Below are 15,502 nucleotides of genomic sequence, written 5' to 3' on the forward strand. Positions count from 1 at the left end.
GTGGTCCATATAACCCGAATGTTGAAAAGTTGAAACAGTCCTTTTGTTGTGGCCGAAGAATACATTTGTTAAGGAAGAATATCAAAACCTTTTTTCCCCCTTTATTGACATTGAAACAAGTGCTTAATGGAATGGAATATTTGATAGTTAAGTATAGGATTACCTGACGTAAAACTCACCTTTTTCCACGCCTGTATTAATGACAGTTGTTAATTAACACTTATATTAATGTCAGGGCTGTTACTTCACACCTGTAATAAAGAATGAAGTCCATCATGGGTGTAACGGACCGCTTGATTCTGAGTTTGTCCAATTGTCTTGCAACTTCAAATTCTTGCACTAAGTCAGCGGGAGAGGTGGCTGGTAGGTAAGCAGGGAGACTGTTTGTGTCAAGCCGGGGGAGCGTCTGGCATATAGTTATAAAATGGTTGTTAGATTGCTCAGCTGCCTCACCATTAGTGAGATGGCCAAGGAAGGGGAGGGGGTGTGTCTTATTGTTTAATCCACAGAGTTCCTTAAGCTTACCATACCACTGACTGTTGTTGGTCTGCTTCAGGTGTTGCAGCTTGACTGGGTAGTGAGACTTCTTTGCAGTGGGTATTTCACGGATGACGTTGTTGCGCAGGGTCTCCGTAGCGGTTGCTGTCGTTGATATAAAAGGAGCTGTTTCTCTGCTGCATAAGTCTTTTTTTCCGAGGTGTGATCCAGGGCAGATCAACTGAGTGTAATCTAACGGACTTCTCAGGGAAGAAGTGGTGGTGAGCTTCCGTGGCTCTGTGTGTGTGCAGTGGTAGGCATGCTCACCTCGTAAGCAAGAGGTCGTAGTTCGATTCTTTCCGGGTGGAATAGAGCTTTGGGCAAATTCCTGAGTGAGTAGCAAGGTTCCACTTCCCTGTCTCCACTGTGTGGGGGGGGGGGGGTGTTGATGACCCAGGAGTAGCGGTGGTGAGTAATCCGCCAAGTTGGTGGTGGTTAGTTTTTACCAGCTAGAGTTTTGCTCGAGTGTGGCGGCTCGGGCAGTCCACTCCTCCCTCCCTCCCTGACTCTTTTCCGGTCATTCTGCTCCATTACTCGCCTCGCCCACAACTTTCCGAGGCTTTACTTACCGGCCGGGGATCACCTGCATCAACCTCCCCTCTGGCCAGCTCTGCCAAGACCAGATCTGAACTGCTTGATGTTGATACGGCGGTGCCTGTATGCTGGCACCCGGAAGGCTTTTGGCGAGTCCCTCCGCCAGTTTTATTTATTGCGTGCACCTGCCAGGAGTATCCCTGCCTATATATGTGTTTGAGCATCTGTGTGTGTGTGTGTGTGTGTGTGTGTGTGTGTGTGTGTGTGTGTGTGTGTGTGTGAGTGAGTACAAGCAGTAGCCATACGCCAATTTAAATTGTCTTGTGCCAGAGTGTGTCATCTTACCACACGAAATGTGTCATACATTAGTAATGTTTGGTCCATCGATTCAAGATCATGGTGACACAGCCTTATTACTGGGTGTGTTAGTCAGCACCTTCAGACTACGTGTGGACGTGTTCACCAGCAGTGGGAGAGAGTCGGCAAGTGGTAGTGGAGAGGCTCATCACTACAGGTCACCGTACTTGTCATGGTTGCTGTAACTTAACACCAGGAATCAGCTTTAGGTTCAAGAATGGCTAATTTGTGTTGTTAGCTGTGGGAGGGGAGGGGCTTGGGATGGAAAGGAAGGATAATGAAGAGAGCACGTGGTGTACGTGCAGGCCGGCACACACCCGCTCACTCACCACACACACTCTAGTCTAGTATAACCTGCCTGTCAATAACACATGAAAAACGAGATTTGCTGGCAGACGAAGGATTACTTGGCTGAGGCTTGGTTTTGTGTTTTGGATGCAAGTTTGGCACTGTCTAGCCTTTTAGTATCAGTAATTAGGTCATTCTCTTAATTCTGATTTTGGCGGTAGTCACACGTGTTGTAAGTCTACACGTGTGATGATATGTGTTCTTGGGTGGGCCAGGTTGGCTGTGTGCTGTGGTGAGAATCAGGCCATGATATACTTAGAAGGGGCCGGGCTCCCGCTTGTCCATTCACTCGCCTGCTGCACACCGTCTTGTCAGCACTCGTCCTCTGCTGTGCCTGCCTACCTTGTGAGCCGCCGTCCACCACCGGCGTCCTACGTGTGCCAGTAACCCCAAGTATCCCACCATGTGCAAGTGGCACTCTGAACGGGAGGTGTGTAGCGTGTGTGGTAAAGCCCCTCCCACTGCCCTGCCTACAGCGCCCTCTGCCCTTCAAGACAAGGGTTTGCATCCTGCAGGAGACCCTGACCAAGAGGGGTGGATTATCCCCAAGCCGCTTCGGAAAATCTCTAATGGATGGCTTTTTCTAAGTGATCTGTCAGATGTCATTCGATATACTGGAAGACCCAATGTGCTATTGGTTGACCTTTTGACCCAAGATGCGACGCCTGGAGGGATGTGCGTGTCCCCCCAAGGTGGGGGTAGTGGTGCAGGGTGGAAACCACGGCGAGTGCAGCCAATGGGGAGACTGGAAGGGTTGGTGTGTGACCGTGCGGTGGAGGAGGCCACGCCCACTCGCCCACAACCGGAGATGGTTGCCCCTGCCTCCTGCCTGCTGCCCGAGACCGTCTTCCTTTTTGAGGAAGGTAAGTCTTAAGGGTCCTTGTATCATCCCCCACACACTCTGGGAAGGAATACTCTCAGACCAGAGAAAATTTACCAAAGTAGGAATCACATACATAATTAATAATGTTAGCATTACCATCACCTGTCAAAAACAAGTACACTACATGGTGACCTTTCACAAGTTATGTACAAGTGTCTAATGGAAGTAACTAACTGTCCACTCAAACAAGATTTTCCTTATATCGAAGAGAAAGAAAAGTTGGGTTTCAGCGATACTCTCCTTTTATCAAAAATCTTGTAGGGATGGGCAGTTGAGGATTTTCATTAGACAGTCAGTTATAAACAACTTGTCAAAGCTCAACATGTTATTTGTCGGCCACAGATCCCGATAATATTTGTATTTGTTCCTGTAACCTTAACATATATTACTTATGCATGTGATATCTTTTTTTTGTCTGTGGTGTTAAAGGAAACTATGATGTATGTGTGTGTCTGTCTGTGTGCCAGGTATAAGCCTTCAAGATCCACATTATGACTAGACGTGAGTGTTGGCCCACACACAACCAGCACCCAGGAAGAAACTTTGCAACTTAACGGCGAAAACGGCGAGGTTCTGTCTGTTGTGCTTCCCAGAAGTGTGGTGGCCGCCCGTCTGGGATTGTCGCCGTAATTATGGGCTCATGTGGTGCTGGTATGTCCTCTTAACTCTCCTTCCCGACATACTCACTCTCGTCTCTGTAGCCTCACCGTCTCGCCGCCACCACTAAATGTAGCCGTCGTGTGATATAGCTGCTTGGATCACCTCCTTGGTGAATGGCTGGTCATCGTACTGCGTTGATGGTGGTGGCGCCTCACCTCGTGAATGCGGGTAAAAACGGCGGTGTAATAAAACTCTTAGTTGGATAACGTAGGGATTCACGTGTTGGCTGGCTTTGGCAAGAGGGGTAACTTTTCCGTCACGTGAGGGAAGAATATTCGCCGAGCTCCTACCTAACGTAACCAAATGTAATCTGACTTTAGTAATGTGGTCCTACTTGATCTAATTTAAGTAAACCTAACGTGATCTCAGCAGTGCAAACCTAACTTCAGGTTATTTATCTTAATCAAATACATGTGGCCAAACGTAACCACACCTAGCCTAACTTGATCACCTAACATAACCTAACATGATTTCACCTTATAAATCCTTGTGTGATCACTTAACCAAACCAAACTGACCCTACTGAAAGCGACCGTAGCATGATAATAATAATCTAACCAAATTATATATTAGCGTGATATAACAGCGTAACCAAACCTTCTCCTTTTTTTTTCGTAAGTAACAGGGTATAAGGACCGGAAGGTAGTTAAACTGGTGTAATTTTTGTCGTTCTTATCATTTTGGTGTTGGAATTTGTCCCGACGTCCGTAGAGGAGGACCTGGACGTGGCTGCCTGACTGTGGTTGTTTCGGCCATGATGACTGGACTGTCTCGACTGTTAACGGTTTCAAGTGGATGTGATCATTTTCATATTCAAATGCTTAGAATTGAAGTAAGAAAAGACAAATCCTCTTCACTTCAGCAGATATGGTTAAGTCAGGTTGAGACTAGTTTTCATGGCCGAAACATTCATAACTCCGTGGCGGTGCATGTTGAGGAGGCGACGACGTGCACTGTAGCGGGTAGGGAGGGAGGAGGAGGAGGTGGGTAAGGGAGGCGAGGCTCTGGGAAGCACGGGAGGGGTTGCGTGTCCACCTGCACACACTGTCACAAAACCAGTCATTATCCACAAGCTGACGCAACACTCGTACCCCTTGCCGGGACACCCCTCCCTCGCAACTGTTGCTGCCGGTGACGCCCTTCCACCACCAGACAAGGGGCAGTGATGAAGGTGGTAGTGCAGATCACCAGGGAGGGGTTGTAACCTCGGACTCTGGTGAGGGTTTGAGCTGCAGGCAGGGGACGGGACAAGGTGATGGTAGATCAGGTCATCAGGGTTAAGGTGATGGTAGAACAGATCACCAGAGTTAAGGTGATGGTACAACAGGTCACTAGGGTTAAGGTGATGGTACAACAGGTCACCAGGGGTTAAGGTAATGGTAGAACTGATCACCAGGGTTCACGGTGATGGTAGAACAGGTCATCAGGTTTAAGGTGTTAGTAGAACAGGTCACCACGGTTCATGATAATGGTAGATCAGGTTACCAGGGTTCATGGTGATGGTAGAACAGGTCACCAGGGGTCAAAGTGATTGTAGAACAGGTCACCAGGGGTCAAGGTGAGGGTGACAGGAGGGAGGTGTTGTCTGGGACTTAACACAGATGGTCCTCCTCAGTCCCAAGACCCCCGGTGAGGTACGGGGCTTAATAGCATGATGGCGGCGGGTAGTGATAAACAGCTTGGCGCCACGATATTGACGAAGGGGAAAGGAAGTCAGTCAGTCAGTCAATTCTGCATGATTGTGACGCTGAATTCAGATTTCCTGGGATTCTCTCTCTCTCGAACCGGATGTAGTCATTAATGAACCTAGAATATTGCGCACACACTCGAACTGGCTGCAGGCATAAATGAACCTAGAATATTGCACGTACACTCTCTCTCTCTCCCTCGAACTGGATGTAGGCACTAATGAACCTCCAATATTACACCTCATAACAGCTCCCAGAGTTAAGTAGGTCAAGCGTACATCCTGTCTCGTAAGAACAGTCCATATCATTCATTCCCACATTCTATAAAACGTGAAGTTGGTTATTTATCTCCCAGAAGCTATGCGATTTGTGTTCCAGCGTTGGCTTAGTCCTCACTTCGTACTGAAATAATGATAAGATAAGATGTTGGGTGAGTTAATGTATTATAGGGGTGAATTATGTATTATGGGGGTGAATTATGTATTATGGGGGTGAGTTATGTATTATGGGGGTGAATGATAAGATGTTGGGTGAGTTAATGTATGTATTAACCGTACTGGTATGTCAATGCTGTATTATGTATACATTATAGTATAATTCATGTATTATGGGGTGGTTATGTATTATGGTCAATTATGTATTATGGGGGTGAGTTATGTTTTTTGGGGGTGAGTTATGTATTATGGGGGTGAATTATGCATTATGGGGGTGAGTTATGTATTATGGGGGTGAGTTATGTTTTATGGGGGTCAATTATGTATTATGGGGGTCAATTATGTATTATGGGGGTCAATTATGTATTATGGGGGTGAGTTATGTATTATGGGGGTGAGTTATGTTTTATGGGGGTGAATTATGTATTAATGGGTGTATTTCTAGTGGTAATTCCTTGTTGATGATGATAATCTACACACTGGACTCAGTTGATATGTACAGTAATTAGCAGTAGAAATTGTAACCTCACTCTCCTAGGTATAGAATAACGTGTCGCTAAATGAATCATGGTAACAAATAAATAAAATTGTGATCTTTGTAACTATTTGCTATTAGAGAATTCACCTTGATACCTAGATCTGCTAGCAATTGCGTATTTTTCTTAGCTTTTGTTATAGATTAGAAATAGATTACCAAACAGGAAAAGGAACAGCGTAACAAAATAACTCGACAACAACAAACAGAATTATCAAGGAAAAATCTGAATAGTGATTAATAAATGAAACAAAACATGAATCGGTCGCTTCCTGTTACCTGGAGACTGAACGAACTTAATATGTAGGGCGGATTTATATATATATTTATTTATTTATTTATTTATTTATTATTTTTTTTGCCAGTATGAATAACCTGTAGGAGGAAATCAGAAATATTCATACATTTTGTGTTGAAATTTTGGGTCGAATTATTTTTATTTTATTTTTATATTTCGGATCACCTGGGGATTAGACACGTGAGTTTATTTCAAATGAATATTAAACATCCTAACGCTAATCTACCCTAACTTAGCCTTACCTTACCTTAACACCACAGATAACGATACGACTGTTAATCTTCTCAAGTGATTTAACAAACTTAGGGTGTCTAATCATCAGGTAAACCAAATATTTGAATTAGTTCCTCATTTTATAATAATATTACTTGTTTATGGTCAACACGGAACAAGAATAAATAAAAAAGTCGTTCAGGTAAAAGGGTACTACTTTACGATACTTTTAAAAGCCGTTTATTGTGCTTGGCCTTCTGAAGAGCTTCCTGACCCATGGTGTTATTGACCAGCTAGTGAGAGAGCTGTTGGGTATTGTCATGGGTTGCGTTAGGCTTACCCACGCAACCAACTCCAAAGTTTGTTTTACCAGAGATAAGACGCCCGGCGAGGCATAACTGGGACATGTATTTTTCAATTAGTGTATGTTAGCCAGCCTTTAGGGGGGTGGGCAGTGAAACAGTGTTGTACTGTTCATCGCTTCACACCCAAAAACCTCATTTTGAGTAGTATCCCCTGAGCCATGGGTTAGTTAAGACGTCGTCTCCATCCTCTCCCTCCTGAAAGGGGGCGGGACACCACACCACACAGAGTCCTCCACCGCCACTCCGTCCTGTGAACCGTCGTCGACACGAGACTAAGCGTGTTAACCTAGGTTGTTATCCCCGTGGAAATATCACGTGTGGATGCCTGGTTGCGACAAGAGCAATCCAGGCTGGCCTATCAAACCTACAGTAAATGGTTAATTAATTCACGCTTACAGAGTTCTCCTGCACGACACCCGTCTACCGTGACCGTGATCGACACGAGACTAAGTGTGTTAACCTAGGTTTGTTATCCCCGTGGAAATATCACGTGTGGAAGCCTGGTTGCGACAAAAGCAATCCAGGCTGGTCTATTGCACCTAATGGTTAATTCAAGTCACGCTTACCAGTTCTACTTGCCGCGACAACCGTCCAGTGACTGTCAGTGACGCGAGACTATGTGTGGTAACCCAAGAGTACCTTTTTGTTGTTATGGCCGTGGGAAGAAGTTCTTGTGATGAAGCCTGGTTGCAACAAAAGCAATCCAGGCTGGCAGTAAATGTATCACTTGAAGAATTAAGGCTCTGTTAAGTCATACCACAGTAGAGTAATCACATGTGTCCCCAAGTTGGAAATTCCCTGTTTTAGAAGATTAATTTTATTACAGCGTGAACGTGAGTGAACCATATATCCATGCAAATTGTAAATCATTGTATGGAAGCTTGACAAATAAATGTAAGTGCAATTATCTGCCCGTATCTGTGATCCTATCTTATTATTACTGAAGGTAATGACTGATTGGTTATGACATAGTATAACCAATAACTTAGATGGATGTTGAAAATTAAATGAATTCATTAAATCATCATTTATCAAGTATAAATCATGGAATGTCGAGTGGTGGAGTGAACTTCTACGTAGATACGCCATAATCTCCTGTAAGTAACCAGTGTGAAGGTATCGAACTCTACGGTAAGAAATAAGAAATACGACATAATATTATCTTTATATAATATAATCCACTCCTACTCCTACTACCACGGATTCATACCAAAACCATGACAGGTATATAATGTGTGTATATGTATGTGTGTGTGTGTGTGTGTGTGTGTTGTTATTGGCAGGTGAGTATTAGCGGTAATGTCAGGCACTATTACACCTGTTCAATTCTTGTTATTGTTATGATTTTTTCCCGTATTCGACGTTTTATTCATTCATGATGTATATGTTTTTCCTTTGGCATTTGGTGTTTTTTTTTCTGTGTTATTCGACGATTTTCTCATATTCGATGGTTTCTTCTTTTATTTTACGTTTATCTTACACTCTACGTATTTCTTACCGTGCTCGACGTTATTCTTACTAAGGAGAGTCGAGAAGTCAGGAGGTTCCAAGTTTTATGAAAATCGGACGGAATGGATGAAGACCAGAGCCATCACGGTCACTCACCAAGGCGCCGGGGAGTCCAGAGGTCCTGGGTCGCTCTTTCAGACTTCGCTCTCTATGTTGACGTTCTGGGAAGTTGATGTTCCATGCCGGTGCTGAAGCAAGTAATCTGCCCCATTACAAATTATTGTTAATGCTGAAGGAGATAATATACTTTATTTTAGATCATTGTTGGTGTTTCATGATAATTTAGCAGCGAGTTTAATAACAGTTGGTGATGTGTGACGCACGAAGACCATCACGAGGATTAACAGAGTGCGTGTTTGGTGACTCACGGGGACATGCACACAACGTCGTGGACATTATCCTCAGTACGAAATTGCTTATTTAATATCATGTCCAGGCTTGACGGCATCGCATTAACGTGGCCAGGTAACTTGAGGAACGAAAAGTAAGTTGGGGTTTTGAAATGTGTGAGCAGTGTTGCTGTGTTAATGTTATATGAGTATGATGAATGTTGTTATTGTTGTATTAAAACATCAGATTGACTAAATTAACTTTTTCTGTTGTTTAGGTTAAAGTTAAAGTGGGTCTTAGTTGGACTTTAAGGTAGACAGGGTAGAGAAGGCCGACACTGCACTCGACCGCCTTAACTTCCTCAACTCTACTACCCGTTCACATCTAGGTCGACCACCCGGGACGTGAACCAGTGACTCATAGGACAGGAGGCGAGCGCTGTATAAACTTTAAGTAGGGCAGCAGAAAATGGTTATTCCATGACAGTGATGTACTGTTCCTTCTTACCTGTACCTTGCTCGCGAAGCAGTGTGTGTGTGTGTGTGTGTGTGTTCCATACTGCTGGAACTGTTACTTTTGTATGTACTTTTTTTTTTACCATTTAGTTAACATTAAAACTATGATTTATGTCAACCAATTTCTCTATATTATTTTACACGAGAGGCATTTATAAAGTGATATTTATCACACGTTTTATTCTTTATGTTGATTTTAGTGAAAGTGCAACCCCAGGCCCTTAATATTCAGCAAGTGACGCCTACCAGGGAAAAAAATATTGTAGTGTATATTTTTAGAGGCGCTTCAGAAATGTCGCCCTCCCTGATTACTGCCTTCCCGATTTCAGATTCATATGAAATTCAGTATTTGAGAACTTTCAAAGAGTTGCTGTCAGGACTTATGATTGCATTCCTGAAATCCCCGTTTATTGATCCTTAATTCGCATATGACAAAAAGGTGATCCGTTTTACTTGATTAATCCGGTTATGTAACATGACAAGCTGCCAGTGACGACCGAAGGCTACCTGACAGGGACCAATTAACACCCAGGTATCCGTATTAATGAAGATGTTACGTATCAAAAGCTTCATTAACGTACCAAGAAGCGAACAGCGTAAGGCCCTGAAGGTGTAATGAATGTGATGATTACCTCTCCAGATTGACGTCCAGGATTCCTTGGTTATGTTGAAGTCACTGTGTCACGGCTTGTTGGTCTCACGTCTGTACCTCAGTATTACTGTATTGTGGTTCAGTCATGTGTCAATCAGTTGCTACGATAAATTGAGAATAGTTAACTGCCTTCATAACTGGAAACTTGGATTGTAGTTCCACTGCTGCTGATCTTGGATTGTTGTACCAGTATCGATATCATAGGGCCGTGTTCCTCATTCCCGAGGTGTCTGCAGTGCCGGAAACTAGGTCGCTGTTCGTGTTTAGCCAAAAATGCCATTGTAACTTAAAGTTATGTTAAAATTGTGTGAGTATTTGTGAGGCGGTGACAGCTATAACATGTGGGAAGGATTTCATGAGTCCCTCACACCCAAGATAAAGGCCGCCGAGGCTGGCGACTCCTCCTCATCCTGTCATTCTCCACATTTTACGGCCTCAGACCGCGCAAATTGGTGCACTGAACGTCGCCAGAATCTGGTAATTGGCCGCTACACGTCGTTAAGATCAGGCGATGCCGCGTTACTGGTGAACCACGGAACACAGGTGATGGTGGTGTAATTATTGTGTTGACCAGAGACCTGTCCTGGGGCCTCCCCCCCGGCTCGCTGGTTTAGGACGTTGGGTTAAAGTTTCGTCAGAGGATAACGCTGCGTTATTGGCACATTGACGACTTGGAGGATATCTAAGTTATCCTAACTTAACCAGAAATAACTAAACTAGCCTCTCCTAACCTAACTAACTTTCTCTAATCTAACCTAAAATAAACCGAACCTAACCTAAGCTAAACCAAAACTTTCCTTGGTGACACAAAAACACATCTAATTAGCCCAGTCTAAGCCATTACACCCACATGGCCGCCAATACATCACTAAAATTTCCAGAGAATCTACCTTCACCTACGATGAATTTTCCTATCGCAGTTACGAGCGGAATAAGAAAAAAATTAACAGCAGGTGTAGTACTTCACAGAATCCGGACTCAGAGTTGGATGGTTGGGTGGGTCCGTTTAGTTAAAGAGGGACACATCGTTGGCATCGTGTGGTGGTCCGGGAGACATAACCCCAGGGAGTGTCTCTGAGAAAACCTCGGTGTGTTCTACCCTAATACTCGCCACCTTCAGGCAGGGTGAGCTGAGCCAGACAGGTGGTGATGGTGAGGGGGGGAAGGCAGTACGTGTTGATGGTAATGGGGCTTTTAACTGCCTTAGTGTGTGTGTTTAAGGTGCTACAAAGTGTTAAGAAATAACCACACAAAAAAATAATAATAGCAAAATAATGATAACGAGGACTGAAATTATTTAAAGATACTGGAATTATTATTATTAATGCAAGTTTCTAGAACACACAAGTTATCAGTGTTGAATTACTTTACTTGTGACACTGGACAGACTCAAAAACAATCTTAATGTTCAGAAAAAGATATGAAAGCTAGTCCCCATAAGCCTTGTGTGAAGAGTCCAAACACAAACACGTCTTAGTATGTCATGACTTCATTTACTAGTGTTTGTCCCCGTCCTAGTGCCAGGGTACTTGTTAACCCCCTCGTTAAATGAAGTCCCCGTCTTGTTATCAGGTCCAACCCGCTCTCTCCGACTGGGTGTGTTCAGGGCACGTGTATGGCAGCTGATCAGAGGGACGGATGGTACAAGATTTTCCCCCCTTCTGCCCCTCCCCTTAAATAGAACCCCGATGTATGTTGTACTTTCACCCCTATAGAACCCCGTCTTATTTTGAACCCTGTAGAACCCCCACACCCACATTATAATACTGTACAAATACGCTGCCGTTGTTACACCGTCTCTTAATTTACTTAAATATCCAGGTTCTAGGCGTAACCAAACAAAAAAAAGTGAAGTAAATTAAAAGGGAATAAAAATAAATAAAGTAAACCTTTAAGAATTTAATTAATTAAATATTAACACAATAAAGAGCCTCTTAGGCTGTCACAACAAATTGATTCACCATCGAAACTTTTAAGACACAAATGATACTAAACATCGAAACATCTAGACTAAAAATAAAGCATTGGATTACGTTAACACTGCATAAACATATAAAAACTAACACTGAAATTAAATAACGTGAAACAACACTGAATTACTTAAATGTAACTAAGCAAATACTGATGGACACAAATAGAGACATAAATAGGTACTCACATAGATATACCACATTGGTGGCGACAGGAACAACACAAATAAATTAAGTATAAGTAACAGGTGACGAGTGTTACTCAAAGGATGTGGACTGTATGACAAGAGGACTGAACTAACTCCGTCAGTTGGTGGGTCCTATATATAAGGTCGGTTCCCGCCACGCGACCCGCCGGTGGGTCGTTTAACGATGCAGATGGTCGTTAGAGAACAAATAATAACAGTTAAAACCTTAACAGCACAGGGTTAAGGTGACTAGATTATATAATAGTAAATATAACACATCATTACAGGAATAATATGGAACATGGAAGCATGTTATATAAAAAAAAGAATAGAAAAATACGACACGGTCGTAACACCGTGTGGAGAGAGAGAGAGAGGCTATTTTTATAACTTTTGTTGTGTAAATCGGACAGCGAATTCGTCTCATCTGTCAGATTACGGTGCCCGATTTATTTGAATATTAAGTAAAAGTAAGGTTTAAATGTGTGTGTTCCTAAGGTGAACATGATGGCCTCAGATAAGGGATTGACCTACAGTAGACATTTGACCCTGACGAGTATAGGTAGGAGGGTTATGTCTAAGATGGATGGGAGTCTTGGGGGGATAAGAACATGTTTTTCTTTTAGGTATTAGGGAGAACATGTCTTACTTTAGGTAATAAGGCACCTTCTCTAGCCTAAGGGGATGAAAAGAACATGTCTTTCTTTAAGGTGTTAGGGAGAACATGTCTTATTTTAGGTGTTAGGGAGAACATGTCTTACTTTTAGGGAGAACATGTCTTATTTTAGGTGTTTGGATGAAAAGAACATGTCTTATTTTAGGTGTTAGGGAGAACATGTCTTATTTTAGGTGTTAGGGAGAACATGTCTTACTTTTAGGTAGTAAGGCACCTTCTTTACCTAAGGGGATAAAGAGAACATGTCTTACTTTAAGGTGCTACAGAGAACGAGGCGTACATAAAGGGAAACACCTCTTAAGGGGTGCACTTTAATTTGGCTTGTTGCTAAGGGAGGGGAAGTCGATAGCTTGTTTAATCCTCCATGGTGATTTTGTTCTTCATGAGTCCTGATGATGAGTTTGTTCTTCATGAGTCCTGATGTGTTTGTTCTTCATGGGTCCTGATGATGAGTTTGTTCTTCATGAGTCCTGATGATGAGTTTGTTCTTCATGAGTCCTGATGTGTTTGTTCTTCATGGGTCCTGATGATGAGTTTGTTCTTCATGAGTCCTGATGTGTTTGTTCTTCATGGGTCCTGTTGATGAGTTTGTTCTTCATGAGTCCTGATGAGTTTGTTCTTCATGAGTCCTGATGATGAGTTTGTTCTTCATGAGTCCTGATGAGTTTGTTCTTCATGAGTCCTGATGTGTTTGTTCTTCATGAATCCTGATGATGAGTTTGTTCTTCATGAGTCCTGATGAGTTTGTTCTTCATGAGTCCTGATGATGAGTTCATGAGTCCTGATGATGAGTTTGTTCTTCTGAGTCCTGATGTGTTTGTTCTTCATGGGTCCTGATGATGAGTTTGTTCTTCATGAGTCCTGATGAGTTTGTTCTTCATGAGTCCTGATGATGAGTTTGTTCTTCATGAGTCCTGATGATGAGTTTGTTCTTCATGAGTCCTGATGAGTTTGTTCTTCATGAGTCCTGATGATGAGTTTGTTCTTCATGAGTCCTGATGATGAGTTTGTTCTTCATGAGTCCTGATGTGTTTGTTCTTCATGGGTCCTGATGATGAGTTTGTTCTTCATGAGTCTTGATGATGAGTTTGTTCTTCATGAGTCCTGATGAGTTTGTTCTTCATGGGTCCTGATGATGAGTTTGTTCTTCATGGGTCCTGATGATGAGTTTGTTCTTCATGAGTCCTGATGAGTTTGTTCTTCATGAGTCCTGATGAGTTTGTTCTTCATGGGTCTTGAAGAGTTTGTTCTTCATGGGTCCTTACGAGTTTGTTCTTCATTAGTCCAGATGAGTTTGTTCTTCATGGATCTTGAAGAGTTTGTTCTTCATGGGTCCTTACGAGTTTGTTCTTCATTAGTCCAGATGAGTTTGTTCTTCATGGATCTTGAAGAGTTTGTTCTTCATGAGGGCCGTGTTAGTATAAGAGTGCACTGAACAATACCCCCCCTTCTCACATCCAAGTCTCTATCGAACCCGGGTCATAGTAGTGAGAAGACAAGATGTTTCCGCTTTACCACCAACGAGTGTCTAAGGCCCAATCCCTGTTTTCTCTTTTCCTGGAGTCGGATGTCATTGTGTAATTCTTCGTCCTCAGCGAGTTAGTATCGTTCACAAGGGGTTACGATACTCAAGCTTGGGTTAAAGTGTCGTACTCATTGAGATAATTCATTGGCCCAAGAAATTTTAGCATCATATCATATAAGGAGTTACAGTATCTCCCTCAGTGGGTTAATATACTGTACTGAAAGGGTTGGCCTCATATAGTTAAGAGGCTGGTAATTAATAAAGACCATCTGTAGTGACGCAAACCTCGAAGTAGACGTCATGAGAGATGCCACACACACACACACACACACACACACACACACACACACACACACACACACACACACACACACACACACACACACACACACACACACACCCCTCTGACCCACAACCGCCGGTAAGACAAGCGTGGGCTTCTGTCTAGCTGAGCACCTGCGTCAACACACACACTCTGACTCTGCCTCCGCTTATAAATAACTGCTGGACAAGAGTGACCCCCTTATGTACGTTACTGCCTGGCCACCTCGCCCCCCTCCTCTTCCTCCTGCCTGGCCACTTTACTCTCCTCCTCATGCCTGGCTACCTTACCCTCCTCCCCCTCTTCCTCCTCCTGCCTGTCTACCTCACCTCCTTCCTCCTCCTGCCTGGTCCATCGCACCTTCCTCCTCCTTTTGCCTGGTCTTTCCATCCTCCCCTCCTCCTCTAGCATGGCCACCACACTCCCTCCTTCTGCCTGGTCATCTCACCCTATTCCCCCGACCTAACCACCACACTGTACTTCAAGCTTTGTCAATAAATTTGTTAAAAAAAAAAAACCATCGTCCTCTTTTTGCTTCTTCTCATTGGCCACTGCACCCTCCTCTTCATCCTTCTACCTGGCCACTTCACTCTCCTGCTTCTCCTACTTGGCCACCTCACCTTCCACCTCCATCTTTGCCACTTTTGCACCACCATGACCATCCTGGCACTCATGGAAGGGGGCCCTCACTGATATTGGCACTCATAATAATAATAATAATTAACGGTTTATTGAAAGAGCTTGGCAGCCAGAAGGCTGAAAATATACAGTTACATAATTGGGGAATGGGTCTCATGATTTACAAATAATATACAAATAACATAAGTGATATAAGATATATAACAACTAGATGGGGAAAAGCTCAAACTACAGGGCATTTCAACATAGTGACAGTGCAAGAAGTAGTATTTACTGGAAGTGAATACACTGGTTTATTACAAGTTATTGATAATTTTTACAATG

At 43.3% G+C, this 15,502-nt stretch overlaps 1 protein-coding gene across 1 annotated transcript in view; it reads left to right on the plus strand.

The window, feature by feature from the left end:
• Window positions 1-2,087: 2,087 nt before the first annotated feature.
• Window positions 2,088-15,502, plus strand: part of LOC121864257 (phosphatidylinositol 3-kinase regulatory subunit alpha-like) — a 168,140-nt gene continuing 154,725 nt past the window's right edge. Inside the window, exon 1 of the mRNA XM_042363336.1 lies at window positions 2,088-2,639. Within this exon, the coding sequence (XP_042219270.1) occupies window positions 2,180-2,639 (460 nt within the window). The 5' untranslated portion in view covers window positions 2,088-2,179. The remainder of the gene's footprint in view (window positions 2,640-15,502) is intronic.

Source organism: Homarus americanus, unplaced genomic scaffold (genome assembly GCF_018991925.1).
Source record: "Homarus americanus isolate GMGI-L3 unplaced genomic scaffold, GMGI_Hamer_2.0 scaffold26351, whole genome shotgun sequence".
NCBI lineage: Eukaryota > Metazoa > Arthropoda > Malacostraca > Decapoda > Nephropidae > Homarus > Homarus americanus.